The following is a 24,950-nucleotide window of genomic DNA, read 5'->3' on the forward strand; positions in this document are numbered from 1 at the left end:
TACACATGTAATTTGAAATTCTTTTTAGTGTCCTGCCAATGGCGGAAAACTTTTGCAGAAAATTCCTTAATTACCCGAAAGTGAGGCTGTTTCCTTGGACATTTCCACAGCTTCCACAGCTGAGCACTCAAACATGCAGATATTCACCACAAAAATGCTCAATTTGAATAAATGCTGCTGAATAAATAACGCGTTGCGAGTTCTGAGCTGTGAGTGCCACGAGATGGGCAGATGGGTTTTCGGGGCAGCTGACGTGCGGCTTTTATTCTCGTGAAAGGTGTTAATTGAGTGGCTTCATTTGTCCGCCGGAAATGCCCATCAATTAGGGTAATCACGCAACAAAGTCACAAAATGCCACGCCCCCCGCCCCCGAACACCTGAGGGAAAAGGAGACCAGGACGAGAACGAGACAGTCTCTGGCTGTGGCTTCCAGAACGGCGGCTTGAAGCGTCGGAAAAACTGCGTGACTGACATGCCACGCCACGCCATGCCACGCCACCAAGTCGACATCACATCTATGTGCAGGTCCAGGTCCAGGTTTGGATGCGGATGTGGATGCGGATGCGGATGGGGATCCAATGTCCACGGGCCCGTATCCGGGGCTTGGCCACCGCCGCCTTTGTGTTTGGCTTTGTTTGCCGGCACAAAAGGCAGAAAGCGCTCTTAATTGGGCGGCTAACTGAAAGTGGCTGCGTCTTTGCCCATTCACATGTCAATCAAGGCAGCACCAGGACACATCCACATCCACATCCACATCAGCAGCCCTTCCTGAACCCGGTCAGCCATTAGGGGTATCAATTTCAAAAAGAATCGAGTCCGTTCCTGGGTCGGATTGGGCATGGCCATTGGCATAGGGGTCCCAGACGCCTCCTGCTGGCACAATCAATTTATTACACACCGCTGCTGACAAGTCCTACGAATCCTGGCAACACAAGGACCACGGAGGGAAAAAGTAGAACCCTCCAATTTACATCTTCTATGCCAGCACACACACACACACTCGGGCACAAAAAATACTTTAAACCATTTTCCACAGGTTACATAAAGGAATATTAAATATCTGTTACCTTTTTGTTAGTCACAGCAACTGCTTTGCATTATTAAATAATTATACAAGTTTTGTAATAGGCTTTAACAAGTCCTTTGCACATAATGAACCCATCAACTCGTTTCTCGCTGTGCACAATGCAAATATTGTAGAGCATAAAATGGGCATTGACGAACGTGCTGCAACATCAAATGATGAGATTATCGTAAACTCGAGCAGGACCATAAAGCAGGCCTAGAGAGCAGGACAAGACTGGAGGAGCAGGAGGAGCAGGAGGATCAGAAGGAGCAGCAGGAGCAGGAGTAGCTGGAGCAGCAGGAGGAGGAGCAGCGGAGTGGCTGGAGGTCAGGGCCTCTTGTGGCCGTAAAAGCGCTTAATAGTCCATTAAAGGGATTAAGAGGGGCACCAGCAGCCGGGGATTCCAAGGAGCAGAAGAGCCGAAAGAACAAATTTCCCAATCCTGTCCCCATGTCAATAGATGGCCGGCGTTAAAAATCAAACAGACGTATGGCGCATGGCGTATGCGTATTATTGAAAACTTGCTGGAAAAGCGGCGCGGCGTTGGGAAAAGCGGTACAATTCTTTATTGCTGCCCATTTGGCCGGGCTTAATACGAGCAAATTAAACTAAGCTCGGCAAATTGCGTTTCGGTCACGTTCCGAGGCCAACGGAGAAATGGCTCCATTTCCATTTCCATTTTCCGTGGCATTTTCTCCACTTTCCATTCGCAGTATCAAGTATAAACACATGCATAGAACGACGGCCCCCGCTGAAAATAATGCAATAAAAGCGGCATAAAAATAAAAACCAAAACAATGCGCAAAAGGAAAGCAAACAGTATCAGTATCTTGGCGATGGAAAAGTGGGGAAAATGGCAAAACGCGCGCAAGAAATCATAAATGTAATTGAGAATTTTATGTGCGGGAGGGTGCATGTTGTGCAAATAAAAGTTGAAATTGTCGCATAGAAATTCTAAGAATAAAGCGGCGAATTTTCCACAAAGCCAAAAAAAAAGGGCGGAAGAGGGCGATACAGGAATTTCCACCACCCACCCACTCGCACACACTTACATACACTTACACTTACACACACGCACATGCATGACGTTGACGCTTTCCATTTACACTTTGGTGGGTGGCGGTGGGTGGTGGGTGGAAAAGCGAGAGGCACAAAGGGCGCCTGTTCGGTTTATTGCCGGCAATCAATTAAAACGGCAAAGTCATTTGTGACAAAAACATTCACAGAAATTTTGACTTTCTGTGCGACGGGGGAAAACTCTGCCTATGGCACGCAAAATCGATGGGCACATTTTACACACATGCATACATGTTATTGTAATATTTCAATGTCACGTCCCTGCGAATGAGGGGGCGGCTGTGGGGTGGGGGGTACTGCCAAAAAACTGAGTAAGTCCTTCCATGCACTTGCCAAATTGAATGGCAGAAGCGAAGGAGCAGAGAGAATGACTTTCCATTCCAGGAAAATGCCAGCTAACGGGGAAATACTTCAAAGTCTTAAGGGAAACAACCAAAAAACGTGAAATTTTCATAAATGCTTTAATTAAGATGTATAGATTATACAGAAAATCACCTAAATTCAGTAATCATGGCATTTTCTGTGACTTTAAATAAACTTTTCGTTTTCCATGCCTGTGATATCAGCTGATTTGAATAAAGTAATTATATTTGGCCATCAATTTCATTGCTTACTTCTTCTTTTCGCTTTGCAGCGCCTCGTATTTGCGCATTTGAATAAAATAATCATATTTAGCTATCAATTTCACTGCTTACAGCTAGACAAATCCAATCAATATTTGGTTATGTTCAACGAAATGTGTACGCTTTTCACAGCTTTACTGATTAACCCAGCCCATATTTAATTGCTGCTTAGTAAGTTAAAATCAATATTGGAGGCAGCATATTTGCAGATTTAAACATGGCAACAAATCGCACAGCCAGTAGCCCCCCAAAATATCGTAATTTTCCTAATCAGCTTAGGTGAAAACAAGCGGAAAATGGGGGGGAAAAGTGGGATTTCCACGCACAAAAGTCGCGGCGACTTAGTTCGATTGCAATTAACTAAATACACGGAAATGCGAAGCGGTTTTGGCACGGCCTAATGAATATGCATTCCATTCATTAAATCAACATTAATTTATGTAATGTATTGTTTCGGTATCATTGTTTTTTTTCTATTTTTTTTTTACTTTCTTGGGGATAAATTCTAATGAACAGCCCATACATGCGTGCCATACAATAATTGATATTGATGGTTGTAATCTTATTTAATCCCTAATTACAATCGCATTCAATGGCAGCGAGCAGGTCGTCGGCTTTGGGGGCCACCATCCACTATACACACTGAGAGCAAACATCATACATAAATTATTTTTACACAGACAAGACGGGTGGTTCTATATACACATATTCCATGTACATACACCGCCCTCTGAATTGCTAAAAACATGCAAATACTTGAGGGCACACACACCGCACCCCCCGCAAGAATGGAAATAATTTCCTAATTAGTTTGATTAGTCGAAGTACTCGCGAAAATGCCTCTATGCCACCGCCCACATCCATTAATTAGCCCCGCCCACTTGGCCCCAAAGCATCGCTTTAATTGCACAAACAACGCGGGGCATTCCCAGTTAATGCCATGCCATAAACAATAATTTGCTTGATTAAGAATCAATCATAATTCGATTGCCAAACATTAAAATTTGAATGAAAGCGCTGCACATGGCTGACTTCCAATCGCGGCTAATTAACATGTATTCTCTAATTGAAAGTCAGTTGTCATCTATGCAGTTTTTTTGTTTTTTTTGCATTTAATTAAGTTACTGATTGCCAAGCGTGAAAAGCACTAATCACCACTGTTTGTGATTTATTATTTTTGGCAAAAGGGTTTTAATTAGTTTAGTGCCATTAAATAATGATTGGATATGGTAAATTTGATTGCGGCACCAATTCAACTCTCTCTCCTAATGGACTTCTAATCCGCACAGCCAAACAAATTGCAATATGCATGGAAAAAGTTTTTCGATTTTACTTTGCTATTTGCTTAAGTGCCGGGCCACAAGGATTTCCGCTTGTCAGCAGGAAATCGAGAGAAATAAAGGAATAAAGAATAGGATTTTCCCTATTCCCCAATCAGTTTCTTTCCCAAAACCTGCACTCCACTCTCTCTGGTGCACATGAATGCAACAAATCCGCGGAATAATATGGATGTGGCAGCCACGGGGATTTCGCCAACCGGCCAACTGGGATTTACCGGGTTTTCGCCCATTGTCACATGAGCGACCAACGGCGTTGTCAGTTGTTGATTAAATAAAAGAGTTCCCTAAAAAGTGGAAAATATATATATTATATATCATATAGAGGGAGCAAAGCTGGGCTGTGATAAAAAACTAAGCTGAAAATGTTTACATTTCTCATCGATTCCCGCTGGGCGGTCGGAAAAGTCGGGGGGTGGGGGGTGCTGGAAAATGTGGAAAGTGCAGCGAATAAATAATGCAGGCCGAAATGTCAAAGAGCGTTGTGTCAGGACGATTGCTGCGGAAGTCCTTGCGATGTCTATGTCTCAGCGCAGCACTGCGAACTTTGCAGCATGAATAAGTCAGCTCAGCCATTGTCTGGCCGCCGGGAAAGTCGGAAAACCCCCTGGAAAAGCCCCCATGCCATGTCCTTGCAGCATCTTCAGGACTCGTCGCCTTTTGTTAAAAAGTTGTTGACGTTGATGCTCTCTACGTGTAAAAAGGTGAACAACATTTGTAGACTACAACGATCCAACTCCCAGCTCCCAGCTCCCAACTCCCAACTTCCAACTCCTGCTCGCAATCCTGACAATTGAAGTGGCATTTCGCACTCCGGCGTCATCTGTCTGCCAAGTGCCTTTTGGAGTTCGCTCACGTCACAATTATTTGCAGCAACTTGAAATTCATACCCAGCCCCTATCCGCATCCCCATCCCCACATCCGCATCCTCATCCCTATGCCCATCCGCATCCGCAGCACTCTCCGAATTAATACATCAAACAGCTATCCGCATCCCCTTCAGACCGCAACAAAGCAAAACAAGTAATTTCCATTGGGGGTGGTGCTGGGTGTACTGGGTGTTTTAGTGAACATCCCTGGCGGAGCTGCGGAAAATAAGCTGGACGAGCCCTTTTCGGGCTGAAGTTCCATTGTGTTTCATTACTGGATACTGGATGCCAGTTTATTAAAAAATTTGTGAACTTAATGTCCAGCTGGAGGAGATGGCGATGCACGCAGCTGGAATTTAATAAAAACGTCAGAAGCGAGAGCCCCTGGCAAGAAATCACAGCCCTCTAAACTTGCAGCTAGGGATGGCATGAAAATGTAGTTTAATTACAATCCTACACTCTTTAATAATAACATCTAAAATATATAGAACGCAGAAAAAAAGGTTGACCACAAATCAATAAATTATTTATTATTTATTAATTTGCTTTAATGCGACTGCTTTAGAACTAAATTGAATGAGTTAGGAAAAAACATTTCCTTTTCATGAAAAACATGCATATTGAATAAATTCTTTGTTTGATTTACATTTAGCGAGGGGTTGAAGCTCATTAATTTGTATTCCTGTTGTTAAAAAGGGTTTGAAAGGTTGGAAAACCACACAAGTGAAGTGGGAAATGCTGCTTTTTTGTCATCTCTATCTATAATTGCTTGCCCACCCCTTGCGGTAGTTTTCCTGCCCTGGGAGAGGTTTTCCTTTCCCACTTCCCACTTTTTCGTAGTTACCACAGAGTTCCCCACTCCTTCCTTTTGGGGGTGTTGCAACCCAGGGGGTGGCTTCCGTTTTCCACCCTCCCCCATTAACACACCCCTTTGCAACGACTTGTCTCGTTTGCAACTGTTGCTTCTGCTGTCTGCCCCTTCGTTTTCCCTTCTGCGTGGCAGGGGCCTTTGTTTTGTTTTTCCAATGTGTCGCATCATTAATTTCGCACAGATATTTGCCTGCATCCTGCCAACGGCTGCCTTCGTCCTGCGAACGAATCACGCCTTTGTATTTGGGCCGCCGTTGTTGCCATAAATTTCGATAATGTGTCAATTTATGAATGGCCAAAGTTATCCATACACCCGGGCAGCAGGATTTGCAGCTGTCAGCGTCTATTGATTGTTTTATTGATGGGCCCGGATTGACTTGGCCGGCGTTTTTTATGGCCTGCCAAGTGAATGGCCAACAGCCAGACGGCCAAGATAAACAACTCTGCAATATATGGGTGAGTAAGTTGTTCTGGCCGACAGATGTTTCATTTAAATATCACTCAAAATGAAGCCAAAGGACATTGAACCAAATGCTAGCTGGCACCTTTTCTCCACAGTACATTATGAACTTTTTGGGAGCATGTAAAATATCATATTTATATCCCTGTTTATACGAAACTTTACCAATTATTTACCTATCAGCAGGGTGCACATAGGAGTTCATTAGCGGCAAAGGGGCACTACATCCTGGCTCGAGTTGAGCCAGCAGTTCGCGTAATTAGTTGGCCAAATGCTGGGCCACTTCGAAATGTACGTAAATTGTTTAATTGTTGTGCCAAAGGAACTGAATAATTTGCTCAATTTTCGTTCATTACTCGCATTGCCTTGTCTCGTCTCGTCCTTGAGCAACTGGCTTTATTCCAATCCATTCTCCTTCATCCTGTCTTCGTCCTAGCTTTATCCTGGCTTCGTCCTGGCATTTCGCATCATCATCAGCACCAGCGTCGTCCTTGGTCGCATCTCATCTCTCGGCGTCATAAAAGGCACTTCATTTGCATAAATGAATTCTGTAAATTTTGAGTAGCACTTGACGCTGCCAAAGAGATCACAACCGAGTGAGGAAGGTACTGGGAATTCCCCATCTGGGGGAAGGCTTATCCACAAACCGCAATTCAATGCGTAGGCCAAACAAATTGATATGAATGGCCTCGTTTCGCCAGGACGAAGCCAAGGTCCTCGACTCGAGAGTTGACTCGACTTTCGAGTGCAATGCATCGGCCCCGTCGGTGCTTTCTATTTAATTAACATGCAAACTCCTCGAGCGTATGCGTATTCAATGTTGCCATTCAAGAGCTCACTTCATTCGCTTCTTCATTCGCATTTTTATGTGCCTTTCTCTGCCCTCAATGGGGAATTGGTTGGTTGTGGGGGCTGGGATGAATACTAGTTGGGGAAAAAAGCCAACCAGCTATTTCGGTACTTTACAAGATTCCAAAAATCAGATAGCAGATATGATTTAACCCAAGGAACAGAAGATAGTAGATATGATTTAACCAAAGAAATCAACAGAAATCCAAAGGAGTTCTAAAGCAGCTGTGAAGGTGTCTCAAAGTATGTAACTCTATTTCTGGTTTAATCATCAATTGCGCTGAGGTGTGTAATTATTTAAAGCATATTTCGCACCCGTGCACTATGGGGAATTCGACCTGTTTTTTTGGCATAAATTAATATCTCGCAAACTATTTGAGATACGATGATCATTTTTTTTACTAGTCTTATACACACCTTTAAAATTATTTTGGAAAAGTGGGTGACCACCCCCAACCCCCCTCCCACCCACAAAAAAAAAAATTTTTTTTTTTAATCAATATATTCTTCAGCATCTATTTCAATGTTAAATAATAAGTCATTTTCATATTCCTCTCCAATATGAGGATCATCCAAACATTCGTCTGCATGTTTAAACTCGCACGACAACAATTCAATGACTTCTCGCGGAAGAGGAAGTCGCCTATGTTTTTTAGTGCGCCTGCCTAAATTTATTGATGATATTATGGGGTCCGAAGTTTCCAATCCTCTGTGAAACACATCTGTAAAGTTTGAAATTCGACTGTGCTTTCTGGCATGATGAAGTCTGTCGGACTTGTAAATTTTATTTCTGGCTTCTGCAGCCTCTTCGCCAAAATAGCCGACTGGAAGAACTGTGTTTTCAAGAATCTGTTTTGAGTGAACCAGAATCTTGTGAACGGTCGCTGTCATTGGAAGCCAGGGAAGCCGATCAATAATTAGTTCTCCGGTCTTATGGCACAGTTGTTCATACTTATTCAGGTCTATTGGCAATTGACAAGACAGGCATATTAAAATTGTCCTCATGTTCAAAATAATTTGGATGTCAACGCCAGTTATATCGGAGAAGACTTCGAAGTTGTTGAAGGCTCGGCGAGCAGTATTACCAACATTGGTGCTTCCAAATCCTCCTTGTTTAGGTTGGTCAACCCTTAACGATAGCTTTTTCCAAAATGATTGCTGAATCTCCTTTTTTCTTTCTGAAACTATGCTTTTGTCGACGGCACTCGCTATCCTCCATTTCTTTACACCAATTTTATACCCAGCATGAAGTACAAATTCAAAAAATCGAATCCAGCAATGTAGTGGACTTACACCATGTTTTAGGTTGTCCAAAATCGGTACGAACTTAAGGCTCTTAAAATTTTTGTTGCACAAAAAATCTTTTGGAGTCGCATTGCAAATGGGGCAAGCCTGGAATGAGTTTGTATTTGTTAAGGCGTTAAGCACTTTTCCGTCAATAACTGTCAAGTACAAATTAAACTTAACGTACAGGATTTTGTTATTATTCAGGATTACTTTACAGGATATTAAATTTTTGATTTCCTCTTGTACCAGCCAATTTTCTCTAATAATTACACTTTTTGATTCCTTCAGAAACTCGAGTTTCAGAGGCCGACAAAATCGTATGCTTTGTGGGGTACGATTGTTCCACAACACGTTGCCTGACGAATCTACAAGGCGCAGAGGCGTTACTGTCGTTGCAAAAAGAGATGACTCGTCTTCATCTGACTGGGAATCAGTGTACGCCTGGTTGTATTTGGATTGTCCCGTGCTTCCATCAAAACCGTAACTTAATATCAACTCAGTGGATAAGAAGTTTGATTGCTGATTTGTCATCGCCATTGTAACAGCCTCCTCTTGATAACTGGCTATTCGTGCTACTGTATGATCTAAAAGATCTTGTAGGCTTACTTTCGCTACGGTATCTGCAACTTGAATATTGACTGGACGACAGAAATTTTTTTTTCAGCCACTGCCTTATAGTTAAGATAAATTGCAGCCTCTCTGTTCTTTGCGTCCTCCTGAATCGCACAGTACTGGTCCTTTGTGAGTCCATGATCCAGAATTAGGGCCAGAGCCTCTTCAGCGGTAGAGCGCACCGGATGTTGTACGGGCTTGCTGATCCACTTCCTAATTATCTTGGCTTTAGCTGGGTTAAAGGCCAGTATTTTGAGTACTGCAGCCAGATCGTTGAGCCCATTCTTCCGTGCAGCTATACTCGACGCTTGCAACAATAATCCGTGGTTATGTTTTTGGAGTCTTGAGAGGTTGGTTGCTTGCTTTCTCTGCCCTCTTGGTCCTTTCAACCCGAATGTTATTTTTGGACGACCAGCTTGATGTCTTTCAGGCTCAACTTTGCTTAAACTTCCAAGTAAGTTCAAGCTAAGATTGCCTTCCGTCCATGCCGAGTATTTTGCTACAAATGTATCCAGATCTCTATTGCACATTTTCCATTTCTTCAACAAATTTACATGAAACATGCGCGCTTTCTCCCATATGTGACTTTTATTAATTTCCAAAATGCATTCGTCGATATGCAAACAAATAAATTTGAATATAGCATTTAGTTTTTCACGAGCTACCCATTGGGTGCGCCACACTTCTAAGAGGGCCGCATTGCCAATTGAGAGGTTGCTACCTAAAAATTTAATTTTCGCGAAAAGCGGCAAAAATTTGCAAATGAAACCAATATGTTTTAAATAGAGAATTAATCACTCTACAACATGGACTAACACACTTACTAAACAAATTTCAACAATTTTTTGAAACTCTATTCAAAGTTGAAATTTTATTTTAAAAGTTGGACGAAGACATCACTTGCTAAATACACAAATTGTTAAGTTTACACGCACACAATAAGCAACATATTAGTAAAAACACATAGTACACACCTGAAGGTTGATTATTCATTTCAAATTTGACGGGTTTAGGCCTTGTGGTTCAAAAAATATTAATTTTAGTAAGCACTAAAAAAAGAAGCTCGCAAATGGCATGTGCTTTTTGTTTACAACAGCTGACTTTACAGCTGTTAATTTTAACAGTGGACTGTTAATTTAACATTTGCGTTACAGATTATAAATCTTTGATCAATTCTTAATATGTTAAAAAAAAAATTTCAAAATTTGAAACACTTTAAAAAACACATTTATGCCAAAAAAACAGGTCAAATTCCCCATAGTGCCGTGTACACCCACGTATTTAGCTGCATATATCCTTTTGCTGCAGGGACATTCAACTTTTATCATTATGATGCGCAAACGGCAGCAACTTTTTCGCACCGTTGTAGCCCGCAAAGCAAATTAGTTACAGTTCGCGCTGCTAAGCGATTTAGTTTGTTGATTAAACTTTTCGCATAAACGCCAGGACCTCGCCCGAGGGTCGAGAGCGAGGAACCCAGTGAAAAAGCCAGCCCAACTCGTGAATTAATGCAGCAATTTGCGTATTATGCGTATTATTACGCATACGACGTGAGGACGAGCTTTAATTTGGCAACTTTTAACTGCACTCTTTCAATTATAGCTCACACAACTCAATTATGACCCAAATAGGCATTAGCCTATATGATTTAACGATTCCTTATCTTATATAAAAATGGCAATTGCCAAATCTATATTAATTAGGCTGAGCAGTCACTTTCAAACTTATCACGCATGCAAATGACGTTTGGAAACGAGACAAAACACAACGCACTCACCTGCTGGAAAAGTTTATTTTCCATGCCATTTTGAAGAGTGCAATTTGGAAATTACATTTGAATAATTGAAACAACAAATGTTTGGCAGTAGAAATTTTGACATTTTAGAGACTAACGAGGTCGCTCAATTTGATGAGACAAAGCCGGATGAATAATTCATGCAAAAAATAAACTAACTGAGCCCCCAGCCTCGCCACTCAGTCACACATGTAAGAGCACTTGTTTTTCGGCAGATCTGGGATCCCGAGACATATGTACATTTAATATAGCACCCAGGAGCAGGACACGCAGGACGAAGGACGAGGGAGCCAGGCACACAATGCCCTGGCATTTTGCTCGCCAGCTGTGGGTAATTTGTAAACGTCAGAAGGCAAACATCGAGTCCTGCCGACTATTCCCAGCTCCTGTTTCCGCTCCTGCTCTTGTTCCTGTTCCTGCTCCTGTTTCGAAGCCAGAGCCTGCCATGTCAGAGATCAGGACGAACGCCACACGTCCTGAATGAATTCGCACGTGTCCGGAATGAACGAAGTTGCCCGGCGACTGTTTCATTTTAAATACAATTTATTGTGCATGTCGGCTAGCTGAAACTAAACTGAGCCACACATCCCAAGCCCAAGCCCAAGCCAACCCGGCATAATCCGCATTTGCTTGCCTGGCATTTAATATTTAATGCGGCACCGAAATGTGGCAAAAATGCGATTAATAAAATAGGCCACAGAACATGTGTCATACTCTCGTACATGCCGTACGGCTATGAGTGTCACTCGCTGAAAACTATTCCCATTTCTATTTCTATTTCTATTACTATTTCCATTTCCACTGCCATCTCGATTCCCATTCCGATCCTGGGCAGGACTCCTCATGGCAGGACTCACGTCTTCGTACGTGTTCGATGCCAATATGCCGCTGTATTTTCCATATTTACCCGGCATAAATTCTTAATAATCCGCTCGCAAGGCTGCCACAATTGATAAGTGAAAAGCCAAAGAGCCAGCATAAGTGCCACACACTGTGGCATGTGTGTGGAAAATGTTTATGTTCGTCTTCCCCAAAACTAATGCAAAATACAACGAATACATTTTTAAATTAAATCCTTTGCACAGAATTATAAATAATTTAATTGACAAATACAGTTCTATTTGCATTTTCTAACAACAAATGGCCTTTTCAGTTACGAAGTGATTTATACATAAATAAAACTGACCAATTTGCTGGCGAAAAATGTAATTATGAAATAAATGAGTTGCTCGGCATTCAATTAAGCAAAATATGCTTCAGAAAACTCGCTTCCTTAAATTCATAACCATAGCCATTGCCGGGGAGGCAGAGCTCATTTCACGTTTGAAATATTTAATTTATTTTAATTGCGAGTCAACTCTTTTGATTCCTGCACTGCCATTGCCACTATGAGGCAGTTGTTATTTTCGCATTTATTTCTCCTTTTCGGAGAGCGGCAAGAAAGCGTTTCTCGAGCAGCCGCGACAAGTGGCAATTATGTGCTCACCCGGCCACCAAGTGGAGGAGAGCACTCAAATTGCCGGCAAGGCGGGGCCAAAATGCATTTAATTTCTTAAAGGGGCGCGTAATTAGTTTGCCTCGTTGACGGGCAGCGCCTCGTCCTCGTCCTCATCCTCGTCCTCCACGGTGCACACATAAGCAGGTGCACCACGGCAGCTCCTGTGGCACAGCTCCTTTGGAACAGCTCCTTTGGAACAGCTACTGTGGCACAGCTCCTTTGGAACAGCTCCTGTGGAACACTTCCAGGAGTGCCCACTAATGTGTTTCTTTGAGGTTATGCAATTACACACTTTGCAGTCAAGCAGCAAAATGACGTTTTTTATTAGCAACATTTCCAAGGGCTTAATGGTTGCCATTACTCCAAAAACGTAAGTGCTCTAGGAACTGCTGAAAATGTATGAGCAACCAAAATTGATAAATTTATTCAAGGCAAGAAAGGGTGCCATACAAACCTAGTGACTTTAAGACACTAATAATAATAATATCTGAACACATATATCACTTATCACCTGTATTATCATCAATTATCATCTCACCTACTTATATATTATCATTAATTATCATCTCACGCACTTAGTACAACTTTGGATAGTTGAAACCCAATACAGCTGCTGCATTGAAGCAATCAAAATTCTCCACTGTGTGATTGCAATTTGGGGCATTCGATATTAACACATTTCGCATTTGTACCCCGACATGCAGTTAATGGCCATTCCTGGCATAGAGCTCAAACACAGCTCAAACTCACTTCCAAGATGCAGCCGAGTGCAGAGCACACAGAATCATGCCGACTTCTCCTCATGCCACCCCAGGCGACTTGGGGTGGCAAAGTCCTGGGGCTGGTCATGCCACACACCCACACACTCACACACTGCCCCATTGTTTGACCTGGGGTGGCTGGCACTCCCCAGTGGGAGTGGAGGCGCCTGTTTTGGAGCCCACGCCACTTGGCACGTACACCTTGGTGCAGATGGATGCTGCTGCTGTTTGGCAACATGCAGTCGAGTGGCCACTTGAAGGGGAACTTTGTCGCTCCGCCAGCTCTCCATTTGCGGCCCGCAGGCGCTGCCAAAGATCAAGGATCAACGAAGGAGCCGAGCCACTTCATCCGGGCTGCGACAACACGAGGGGTCCATAACAAAGGCCCGGGCACTTGAACTGCGTAATCGCGCCTCTCTAGAGTCCTTTGGCGCACTCGAAATTTGCATTTTTAATGCACTGACAATGCAATGAACGCAACAAATCACAATTAATGCTATAGAGAGGGGTCTTATGGAAAACTAAACAAAAAGCCTTTTACGAAGGGCTGATACCTACATTAAACCCACGCCCAAATGGCAAATATCCTGTGGGGATATCCTGGCCACACCTGCCACATGCCACCTGCCGCTGCAATCAAAGGCGAAAGTCAACGCCCAGGCTTTTGACCCCGACTTTGGACTGACAACTTAATTGTGGTCCGCGGACAAACAAGTTCTATTTTTCGCTTTTCGCGGCGAACTTTCAACGCGCCCAATCCCAATGACAACAGCATTAATAATTCAATTTCGTGACGGTAGCGGAAACGGAAACGGAAGGGGAACTACCAACGCGACTCGCACCCACCAGCCCACCAGCGTTGTCTCAATATTTGGCAATTACTTGGCCTAAACCTGTGGCAGGTGCATAGCCACGGCCCACGCCACTTGGCTGAAAGCGATATCCCTGGCATAATCCGTTTAACCTCCATGTCAACTGGCTCCGTTATGACCCGACGGCAGACGCAATCTAAATTACCTTTCCCTCGCCTGGGACTGGGATTGGGATTGGGTCTGGGTTCTGGTTCTGGTTCGGGCGCCCCAGGATGTGTCGTCACATCCTGTCACAGGGCCAAAGTGTCGTTTTAATAAGCGATTCGCAGCCTCACCTTTGTCGGTGTGTTTCTGAGTATCTGTGTGCCTGCGATGGGATGGCCTTGTTTTCATTTTTGCTAATGGCCCACAAGTTGGCCATTGTAAATCCGACCTAAGACTTACGGCTGGCTCTCCATGCCGTTGATGATGTCGTCTCAGCCCAGGACATTAGCCAGTGTGGGTCGGAGGTAACTGCCTCCGTTGGAGGCGACACCCTCATAATGCATTCCGGCAAATGATCTTATTACGCTCCGGCTACAAAAGGATGTATGAATGGCCGGTGTTCCGCCTCAAAATTGCAAAGTCCCAGCACTTAAGCACCGGCTATTGAACATGCCCTGCCATAGAAAGTGTACCCCTAGTAAACCGTGTTAATGCCACCCTAAGAAGCCGTACATACATGGGAATTTTACTACCCATTAGATGCTAAAGGCTGAACTCTCAATCTGCACAACTCAATCTGCGGAGAACAAAGAGCTGCTGTGGTGGGTGGATAACTACAAATGCGTTGGGCAATTTGTAAATGTAACTAACAGATACAAATCTGCTCGGCAGAAGAGCGCACATAATCAAAATTAAAATAAGAATCTCATCGCTCAGCCGCAGATACAGATACAGCTACAGCTACAGACATACAGATACAGATACATTCCGAGAGATATGACACTGTGAACAAACGACCCAAACAAATTACACATTTTCCTTCGCTTTATTGTCGGCAATTTATTCGCAGCTAAATTGAAATACACACCATTTACCTGCAGACAACAACGCAACGCACAGCCGCTGACTCCCGGTGACATTGACAAACTGGAGCAGCGAAATGGATGTGAAAGTGGGGTCCACCAGTTGGTTGGGGTCTTGGTTCTGGAGCCGAGCCAGATCGTGACATCATCTCGTCCCATTGCCCCCGGGAGTCACAGTTGGGGGTCAAAGGCGCGTTGGGTATTGTGGCTGCTTGACATCATCCAGGCCCGCAGGAAAATTCCATTAAAAATATCAATTTCGATCAGCTTGTTAATTAAGCCACGGCGAAATAAAAACGTTCTCTTCGAAGCTCAAAATCAAGTTTAGTCTTCAAAATACCCTTACAAATATTGTTTACTAGAAATAACTCGAATATTTGGAGCCAGTTAGAGTCATTTAATTAAAGTTTTTGCATAAGCTTTAATTTAATTAATATTTAATGATGAATTTGCTTAAATTCCTTTTCCATTTAGCAAAGCAATTAACAACTAGAAACCGCTTTCAACGCAACTCCTGCAACGTTTTGGCCAAGTGGAGTGTCCACACGTATCCTTGCCCACTATGTACCCATATATACCCACATATATCCTGCGACTAACTTCCAGGAACGGCGCTCAATTGGCGTGCTGAATGAATGGCGCTGGGTCGGCAGAGTTTTTGATTTTAATTTAGATAGAGTGCGCTATGGAAATCAGTTTCGCTGTAACTTTCCCGCTTATCCGCACTCGAATCGCGGCCCCAGACAACTAAACACTCCATAAATACAATAACAACAACAGCCGAAGAGTGGGCGTGGCAGATCGGGGGGCTGAGCTTAAGGTAAGCTGTAAATTGCACGCTTTCATGTAGATAATTAATCACCGCGAGCGCTAGTTTCGTGGGTAGTACTCTTTCACTGGCCATTGAAGATTTGCTTTTGCGGCGAATGCAAAATGTGAATGCGAATGTGAATGTAAAATGTACCGTGTACCATGCAAATTTATTCCCGATCTTATCCGTATAATTTTAACCCGGGAACACAATGCGAGTCCTGGCAGCATTGTGTAGTTCGAGATTTATTGGCGGCGCCATTTTCGGCGGCATCCGCGGAAGTCAAATCAATTATACGCCCTGTTGGCCGCTCGATGCACGAGAGGAAATTGAAATGATTTGATATAAATTAATGCAATTAACCACTCAGCTAAGCGAGTTGAGGGATTAGTGTTTTAATGGTTCAGCTGCGGGATCAGATGCAAATGCTTGATTAAAACATTTATTTGGTTATTTTGCAAAAGGTGCAAGCTAAACCAAATCTCCACATACATTGACAATTTGGTTTATTTTTGTGCTAGGAAAGTGCACTTACAGCAGCAAATCAAATGGAATGCCCATTTATTTAGAGTAAAATAAATTCATCGGCTGAAGTAACACATTTATAAAGTAACACTCTCTAGTCTCTGGCTATTGCTGGAAAACAATCAGAAGAACGAAGGCACTCGCAACTCAATCGCCAGAGCAGCTGGTCCTGGGATGGGAGAACTAGGACCTTCACATTTGGCTTGGCAGATGGGGAAATATTTAAATGTAACTCAATTTCGAACGCAATATGCGCTTCGGTAGCACTTCGACTTGCACTTCCACTTCCTCTGCCGTAATACATGATATTTTGATTTGATTTATTTACAAGTTCAATTTGTGCATATTATTTTTCCAATATTAAGCTTTGATGCGACTGCAGTCCGCCGGGAAATGCAAACGAAAATCAATTCAATTTGCCGTTGGCAAGCGCAAAGCGAATGCCAAATGAAGATGACTAATACTCGTGACGATGGGTGCATAAATCCCATCAGCCATCAGCCGCCATCTCCTTGGAAATGGCAACACGGCCAGGACTCTTTCACACATCGCAAAAAAGTTGTGTCCTTTGCATTAGCAACCTCAAGTTCTTCGTGTCGTGCTGGAAAAGTTGCTGGAAAAGCTGGAAAAATGCAGCAGACGACGAACAATTGCCGGCGAAAATAAAAAGAAGAACGAGCGACTTTTCCTTTTTTGCGAGCTGTTTCTTCAGTTGCTGCACATAATTACATGAAAAGAAAATTAGTGTCGAGATTCGCCTTGAGCGGCTCTCCAGGTGAAAACTTTTAATGAGCAATTTTCTCACAAATTCCCAAGTGTTGCCGCATTTAATTTTTTAATGAGAGCATTTCTTTCTTTCGGCCGCACACAAAAAAGAGTGCAAAAATCTGGCAGCAAAGATTTCCATTTCCATTACGACCACTTTCCCCTTTTGGGGCTCTCAATCAGTTTCGACTTCATTTAGGACTCGCATATTTCTTTGGCCCTTGGACCGTTTTCGAAGTGCGTAATTGGGTGGCTAAGTGGGTGTGGATTTGGAAGTGGGTATGGGTATATGGGTGTGGGTGGTGGTGCTCAAACTAGGTGTTTGTTTTTATTTATCGGCGGCACAGGGAGAGCGCCCCGACCCATGTTAATGGCCGATTGACACGCCACTTGGCCTTGATGGGGCTTTTAGCCCGGCTCGCACTTGACTGCTGCTCCCAAAAACAAAAAAAAACAAAAAGAGAGACTGCTGCTCCACACTTTCACAGGATTAATGGGGGGTGGGGGAAAAGTGCTCGTTCTCGTCCTGGCGATTCCCACACTCGACCAACGAGGTGCTAAGCGAGCGTGCTGATTGCTGCCATTTTTGATAAGAAGTCCGCATTAATAATTCCCTTGCGTTGCTCGCCACCGTTTTGTCCAGTTCGGTGATATATGGCTTCGACTCCAAATGCCTCATTAACACCAGCCACTTCACACCTAACATCCTGGCATGGCAGACAATTTAGGAAGTCATATACAATTAGTCCTCGGACATAAATAACAGCTCATAACTGAAAGGCCTGCCAAACTGCAACGCAGAAATCTTTCTGAAAATATGCTCAACCAACAACTATTGCCATCTGTACTTTCGAATTATATCTATGATTTATAAATCAAAGCTGAACGCCAAACTACTTTCGACATATTGCCAGCAAATTGAAAATTCTGCCCTCCACAGACGGCTTTCTTGTACTAAATCCAAGGATGGCCGACTACACGGACCTGTTCAGGTGCCACAAGGCAGCGATGATCCTAACCGAGGAGCTGGGACTCCCACTCGCACCCGCTCCCTGCTGAGTGGATGCTGGTCAAGATTGCTGCCACATAAACAGGCAAATAAAGAGCCATTTGGTGTGCTTTCATATTCATAAATCTGGCCATCGACTGGCCACGTCCATAAATCGACATTTCTTCCCAGAACCAAGTGACTGGTGGGTGGGTGGTTGGGTTTGCTCCTGGACTCCTGGCTCCAAGGACTGGCTGCCGACTAAATCAAGTGTCTGTTCGGTGTCAGTTTAATTGCAAACGTAAATTGGATGCTGTCATTTGCTACGTTTTCATTTGTTCGAAACTTGCTCAGCCCTTCTGCTCTCAAATGGAATCTGTGCACCATGCAGCATGGAGCATGGCACCCCTGGCTGTTTCCATTGACTTTTGCTGCCATCCCTTCTGTTCTGACGGACACTTCTGCCAGCTGCTGCAGAATCTCAACTCACAACTCGTAGCTGCTGCCGGGAATGCAAACGTTGCACAAATGCCAGTTTTGTTAATTGGACTCATTTTGGTAGCTGGCAGCTTGTGTATTTTAAATTGGCATTTGTGGCATCTAGAAAAGTCCGACGCTTTTATTCAACATGCAACATGCAACATGCTACCATGTCCTTAGACGACTCCTAATTCGACCTCTTTCCCCACTTCGCCGCCACCTTTCTCCGCGTTACTCTCGACCTGGTCCCAGTCGTAGATATGGTCATTGATGTAGTTCAGGCTGTACATCAAGGTCAAGAAGGAGCACCTGATCGTCCGATAGTCCGGCTCCTCTTCGAAGCCCAGTTGCCGGGTGTAGTTAATGTAAGTGTAGAACTCCCTGGGATAGCCGGCACACAGGCTCTTCGGCGACGTGGACAGCTTCATCTCGGTGATCATCTCGTGCTTCTGCTCCCTGCTGTTGGCCAAAAGGCCTTGCCACGGCAGTCTACCACGTAGCAGATACATGAGGACGTAGCCCACCGACTCCATATCGTCCCGGCGGCTCTGCTCGCCGCCGCACAGCGCATTGATGGAGGCGTAGCGGGCGGTGCCGGTGAGCCGGGTGCCACGCCTTTGGCGCACATGCTTGTTCTCCGTCATGTCCCAGTAGCGCTTGGCCAGACCGAAGTCGATGAGGTAGAGGCGGTGGCTAGTGTCGCCGCCGCCCATCAGGAAGTTGTCCGGCTTGATGTCGCGGTGCAGGTAGCGATGGGAGTGCAGGTACTCCATCCGCTCCACCATCTGCTCGCCCAGCATGAGCACCGTCTTCGTGGAGAAGCGGCGATCGCACAACTCGAACAGGTTCTCCAGCGACTGGCCGAGCAACTCCATCACCAGCACGTTGTGCCGCTTGTTCGAGAGGAACTGGTAGGTGGCCGGGATGCCCATGCCATGCCTGAGCAGATTGTACACCGTGTACTCGGTGGGCAGGTGCGAGCTGCCGACATCCTTGCGCTCCACCTTGAGGGCTACGTGGAGGCCCGACCCCAAGTGCTTGGCCTCGTAGATGTCGCCAAAGGAGCCGCAGCCCAGTTTGCGGACCACCACAATGCTGTTGATGCGGAGCATGGTTTCCAGTTCGTAGTCCTCCATCTACTCGCTTCCAAGGTTTTCTATTCTCTACAAAATGACTAAATGATTTTATCGCAAAGCTTTTCTTCGCGCACACTGTTGCAGCGGCCAATGTTATCGATAAACGTCGATTTCCGGACTATCAAGCGATGGGGTATTCCTCCAACTTCCCTTGCAACAAGTTCATGATCATTTAAATATCACATTTTAAACTAAACAGTGCTGCGTATAAACTTTTTAAATAGAGCTTTTTTATCTCTTATTCTCAGAAATATATATCAAACCTGTTTCACATGATCAAAGCTATCAAATCAAATTATAATAAAGAGCATTCAAAATGTTTGCGCAAAAAAATAAGTCGCGTATATCCGATTCCCAAGTATTTAAAACAATGCAATCCGAATACGAACCGAGGGTGAACCAACTGGAAAAAGATGTTTACGAGTGCTGTCGAATGTTGAAACAAGACGAAAAAGTCAAAGATAGCACCACCATGAGGAAAAACCACAGGGAAATGGAAAAGTATGTATCCTGGAAGTTCGATATGCGCGATTTTCCCATGGAAAATATTCGCATTCAGCTGAAGGATGAACTCGTTTACGTTCGTGCCTATTATAAGAATCTGAATATCAAGCGAGAAATTCTTATGCCCCAAAATGTGGATGCCTCAAAACTTACGGCGTTGCTAACACCCCGCGGAATTCTTACTATATCAGTTCCTATTGTACTGCTGATATCAGACGACCAGAAGATGAGGTTCTGAACTATTACATAGAATGAATATATTCTATTTCGTGTTATAATTATGTTATATTTTATTAAATCTTAATTATGACTTTGGAGCTATGTCCTACTGCAGGTCTGCTGAGAGTGAAAGATGTAAGTCCTTTGAAGTGACCAATCCTCAGATGGAATTCTGTGGCTTGGGGCAGGTTGTCCAGCACATCACAGACTCCGGTCTGCGGAATAGATTGGGATTCAGATTCATGTTGACCCTGGGCTGGTACATGACATCGGGTGGACAGGGGAATATCATAATCTGCGGAGTGGGTCGAAGGAAAGGAGATTGACTCCTGATTTGCTCGTCGACTCTGAAGCTCTGCAAGAGCTCTCGTTTCAGCTCCTCCACAATGCTTTTCGGGCTGAAGGACTCCTTCTCCACATCGGTAAATAGCTTCGGACAACACAGATCCCCTCGATTGCTCGATTTTGTGCTATCCAGACCTCGCGTAGCTGTGAATCTGCTTCCATATTCACTCTGGGACTGGCCAGGATACGATGATTTGGGATCGGCATCGGGATAGCAAACCATTTGCATATTCTTCGGCTTGTGGCTAGTTTCCTCTACATTATTTCCTTGTAAGGAACCACTGGAGCATCTACTTATGGTGGATACTAGACTTTGAGTGGATGTTCTGGGTGACAATAACCCTTTTCCTAAAGGTTTAGGATTTGTAATGTGGATCGGTGGTCCTAGGAAACTTCGTGGACTTTGGCGCGGCCAACTGCTAGTTTTTCTTGGGAATACCTCACATTTTCTATCTTCGCCAAAGTGAAAATTGTGACTCTGTGATCTGTGGCATTCACTTCTGTCTTCGTTCTTTCTGTGCCGATTTTCCCTTGTGCAAAGTGACTTCGTACTGCTACCAGAACTGCACAGTGTCCCACTAAGCGAACTTTGCGAGCTATTTGTTTGCAGGACTACCTTCTTGGGCGCTGATTTTTCGAGGCTGTTATCCATCGTTTTTAGGCTCGACCTTTTGGTGACATCGCTTGGCAACAAAGTCGGTGGTCTAGGGGACCAGCAGTGGTCTGGTTCTGGCTTAGAACTATGGGACTTGGACCGACTGGTCAAGCTCCATTTGGTGACGTGGTGATGACGAGGAGGAAGGTGCTCCGAAGAACTGCTAGTACTCCTAGGTATTTTGGGTGGCTTGGAACTCGCCTCAATGCTCATCCTTTTGCTGAAATGCTCTGGAGAAGTCCTGGCCGCTTGAATTCTTGAAGAACTGCTTTCGGAGCTGTTTTCGGCAGAGGAACAACTTTTGTGGTCAAAGTGCGAGGGGGAAAACCTGACATTTCTGAATTGGTTTTCCCCACCAGCACTTTCACAAATTGTGCTTCCACTACTTTGTCTCAATTCTGAAATATTTTCTGGCCTTGAAAGGGCTACTTTAGCTACAACATTATTGCTTTTACAGGATATGCCGCGTTCCCCAACGATTTTTGATGACACAATCCGCGGACTGCCCGTCAAACTCACATCGGTGGCCCGAATCGTAAGGCAGACGTTAATTTCACTTGTCCCGATGGAATCTTCTCTTTTTCTCTCACTGTAGAGACTGCAATTTCCACTGGACACGCGATCGAATTCCTTGTAGGTTCGCTTTGTAGACAAATCAGCAGTTGGCCTGAAATATTGACTGGTTCGTTTACTTAGTCCCCAATCGAAGTGTTCATAGTCATCGTTATTTACCTTCGATCGTTGGTTGGTTGAGCTGAGAACATTGTACATGGAGTACTGGTGAAAGATCTCAGTATTATTTTCGGGCAGCTGATTGTGGGTTCCCCTGTAAACAGTGGGATAATGACACTCCTTGCCCCTTTTTAAGCCATATCCTTGGGGTTCACTATCCTGAGAGGGAACTTCCACATTTTCGTAACCCAAGGAGTGATCACTTGCTACGGGAGAGTTCAATATGAATTCGGACCTCTGATTAAGGTTAGGGTTTGGCTGCCCTGTCTTACAACTCTTCAACACTTTAGATTTGTTTCTAAAAATGTTCGATTTCGACAAACGCAGTTTGGATCTTTTAAAAAATCCCGATATTTTCTGCTTCATTGTTTTTCGCTTCCGATCTTTACCAACATCATAAAGTGATGTTTGCGGCCTAAATGACTTATCGGCAAAGTTATCACAGCCCGAATGTGATCTTTCGGGTATATATTCCCCTTTTTGGGAATAGGTATGCCTTCGTTGCTTCTTTTTATACGGTATCTCGATGGTGAAGAATATCGACGATGGGGATTGTCCGCTCTCACGAATTCTATGCGGAATTTCTGAGCCATCATTGCAGTCTGTGAAGCGAACAAAGTCAACCGACTTTTTTCTATCTGGTGCAGCTTTATGACTACGCCTTTTATAACTACTATTTTCCCCGTTTGACTTTTCGTTCTGTCCAAAAGTTTCAGTTCTTAAGCTTCTATGTGGCTTAGGTATTTCGTCTATAACTTTTTTCGGCCGATATCTGTGAGGAAGTTCTTCTTTGAATATTTTTTTATGGGTGCTGGATAAAGAACGTTCTGCGTAGCTGGGCAGTTTGTATCTGTTTTCAGATGCTCTTTGAGAATTCTCTTCCACATTAAATCTATCATCTTGGACTTTACTTGCATACTTCTTGGGTTGAGTAAGACGGAAAATATCACTTGAAATTTCTTCGTAATTTATTGGTTCTTCTCTTTTCTCTCTAAAATGTTTGAAACCTTTTCTACGTGGAATTTCTTCTGGCTGGTTATTTCGTTTACTTCTATTAGATTTCACATGATGAGTTTCGATATGTGCAAAAGGCGATTCTTTAACCTCGCTGACTTTAGATACACTTTCAGGCTTATAAATTTTTGTTGGATAGCTCTGGGAATGTCCTTTTTTGTAGTATTGATGTAGGGGTTTCGGAAATGGTGTCGGATATGCTTTACTGTTTTCTCTGTAATCTGGGTATTCGTAGTCATGGTATTCTTCATATGGCTTTTGGTAGGCTTCACGCGTTGGTTCCTCATAATACTCTCTATAATTCTTGTAATTTTCAGGATTTCCATCATAGTCATCGTCACTTCTGTATTCCGTAGAGTCACCTGCGTAATAATTTGAGGCATAGTTGGGTGGCAAAGATCCCGATGCCTGCCTATAATTCGGTTTCATCCTATAGGAACTAGATCTAAAGTGACGGGGTAAAGTTCCTCTGACATCCCGATAGTAATCATCTTGAGTTGGGTGTTTAGGGAGGAGATAGCGATAGTCCCTTTCAGATTTTCTGTGGTGTCCATTGGTTAACCTTCGACCACTAGGGTAGTCAAAAGGACTTTCATATTCGTTGTTTATTCTTGGATCTTTCTCTTTAGGATAATCAGTGTTTGGGACGACTCGATAGGGCTCATCCTCCTCCATTTCATAGGATGCATCTGGGTAATAGTTACCATACGTTTTCTCAGTCTCAAAGTCTGGAAAGTGGATCCTTTTACTCGCATAGTAATCCGCTGAATCGGCCGATGGAGAGGGGGAAACTAAACCCATTTCGGCACGACTTCGTCCTGGTTTAATTGGACCATAATGGAAGTGACGATGTCGGTCGGAATAGGCAAAGTTATCTCTTCGCCGGCCAGAAGTTCGTGGCGAATAGTTCCGATGATCCAAATCAGAATGTCCGTGAGTATGGAATTTATTGGGTGCCCCAAATGACATCGCACTCTCCGTAATTGGATTGGACAATCCTCCGCCGGGAGCTCGTCCTAGATTTGCGTTTAAATGCGGGTTAGTGGACGATTGGCAAATGTTGTTAATCAACTCACGCTTTCCATGGCCAGCGGAGGTCCTTGGCAGCGTAATCTGGTTTCGGTGGTCACGGCACACTCCGCCGGAAATATCGACATTGAAAAACATTAATGTACGATTCCATGCATCCGCGTCCTTGGAGCTCTCCAATCGGATTAAGCTCTGATTCGTCAACGTAAATGACATTTTCAGCAGCCACGGAACTCATGCTCCCCAGAGTCGTCATCAAATTGAACTGCGAATTTAATTCATACCGACTGTTTGTTTATGTCACTGTCCGATTTTTTGATACTCTTTTCAAATGCGTAGGCTTAACATAACAATTGGATTTATTTGAAGATTAGAAGATCTGCACATCTAGGTAAACAGAGTGTCCTGCGACCCATTTTATTATCCCAGCGAATGCCATTAACTTTCGCTTCCTTTGCTGTTTGCAGCTTCCGCATTTAATTGCAGTATAAATGCCTGAAATGGCAAACACAAAGGATGTGCGAACTGGGATGGAAATCTGGATGACGATGGAGCGATGGTCGTCATTACTTGAAGGGTGCTAGAAAATATGTTTTTAATTGCGGAAATATTTCCATTTCACAAATAGATGCGATAATTATTCAGAATGGCGCGAATTTCCATCACATTAAAAGTGCAGACAATGGCGGGATAGTAAAATGCAGCTGCAGCTAGCGGGATAATGAAAATCGTGTTCAAGTGCGGAAATGCTGAAAATTATTTCA

At 43.9% G+C, this 24,950-nt stretch overlaps 3 protein-coding genes across 4 annotated transcripts; 1 reads left to right on the top strand and 2 right to left on the bottom strand.

The window, feature by feature from the left end:
• Positions 1-18,652: 18,652 nt before the first annotated feature.
• LOC122626331 (casein kinase I) lies at positions 18,653-19,779 on the bottom strand. Its single transcript, XM_043806542.1, has one exon. The coding sequence runs from the start codon at positions 19,686-19,688 to the stop codon at positions 18,729-18,731; it is 960 nt and encodes a 319-aa protein (XP_043662477.1). The 5' UTR covers positions 19,689-19,779; the 3' UTR covers positions 18,653-18,728.
• A 166-nt stretch (positions 19,780-19,945) lies between these two features.
• Positions 19,946-20,458, top strand: LOC122616132. Its single transcript, XM_043791461.1, has one exon. It carries the CDS (start codon positions 20,005-20,007, stop codon positions 20,428-20,430), a length of 426 nt encoding a protein of 141 aa, XP_043647396.1. The 5' UTR covers positions 19,946-20,004; the 3' UTR covers positions 20,431-20,458.
• Positions 20,459-20,471: 13 nt separating this feature from the next.
• Positions 20,472-24,500, bottom strand: LOC122616124 (E3 ubiquitin-protein ligase RBBP6). Of its 2 annotated transcripts, XM_043791449.1 has the most exons (3): positions 24,234-24,500; positions 22,144-24,173; positions 21,933-22,078 (listed from the first exon to the last, which is right to left on the bottom strand). In XM_043791449.1, the coding sequence occupies exons 1-3, from the start codon at positions 24,400-24,402 to the stop codon at positions 22,067-22,069; spliced, it is 2,211 nt and encodes a 736-aa protein (XP_043647384.1). In that variant the 5' UTR covers positions 24,403-24,500; the 3' UTR covers positions 21,933-22,066. The 2 variants fall into 2 exon arrangements, with proteins under 2 accessions (XP_043647374.1, XP_043647384.1); XM_043791439.1 differs by having other exon boundaries at positions 20,472-24,173.
• Positions 24,501-24,950: the final 450 nt, after the last annotated feature.

Source organism: Drosophila teissieri, chromosome 2L, assembly GCF_016746235.2.
Source record: "Drosophila teissieri strain GT53w chromosome 2L, Prin_Dtei_1.1, whole genome shotgun sequence".
In the NCBI taxonomy this organism is placed as follows: Eukaryota; Metazoa; Arthropoda; class Insecta; order Diptera; family Drosophilidae; genus Drosophila; species Drosophila teissieri.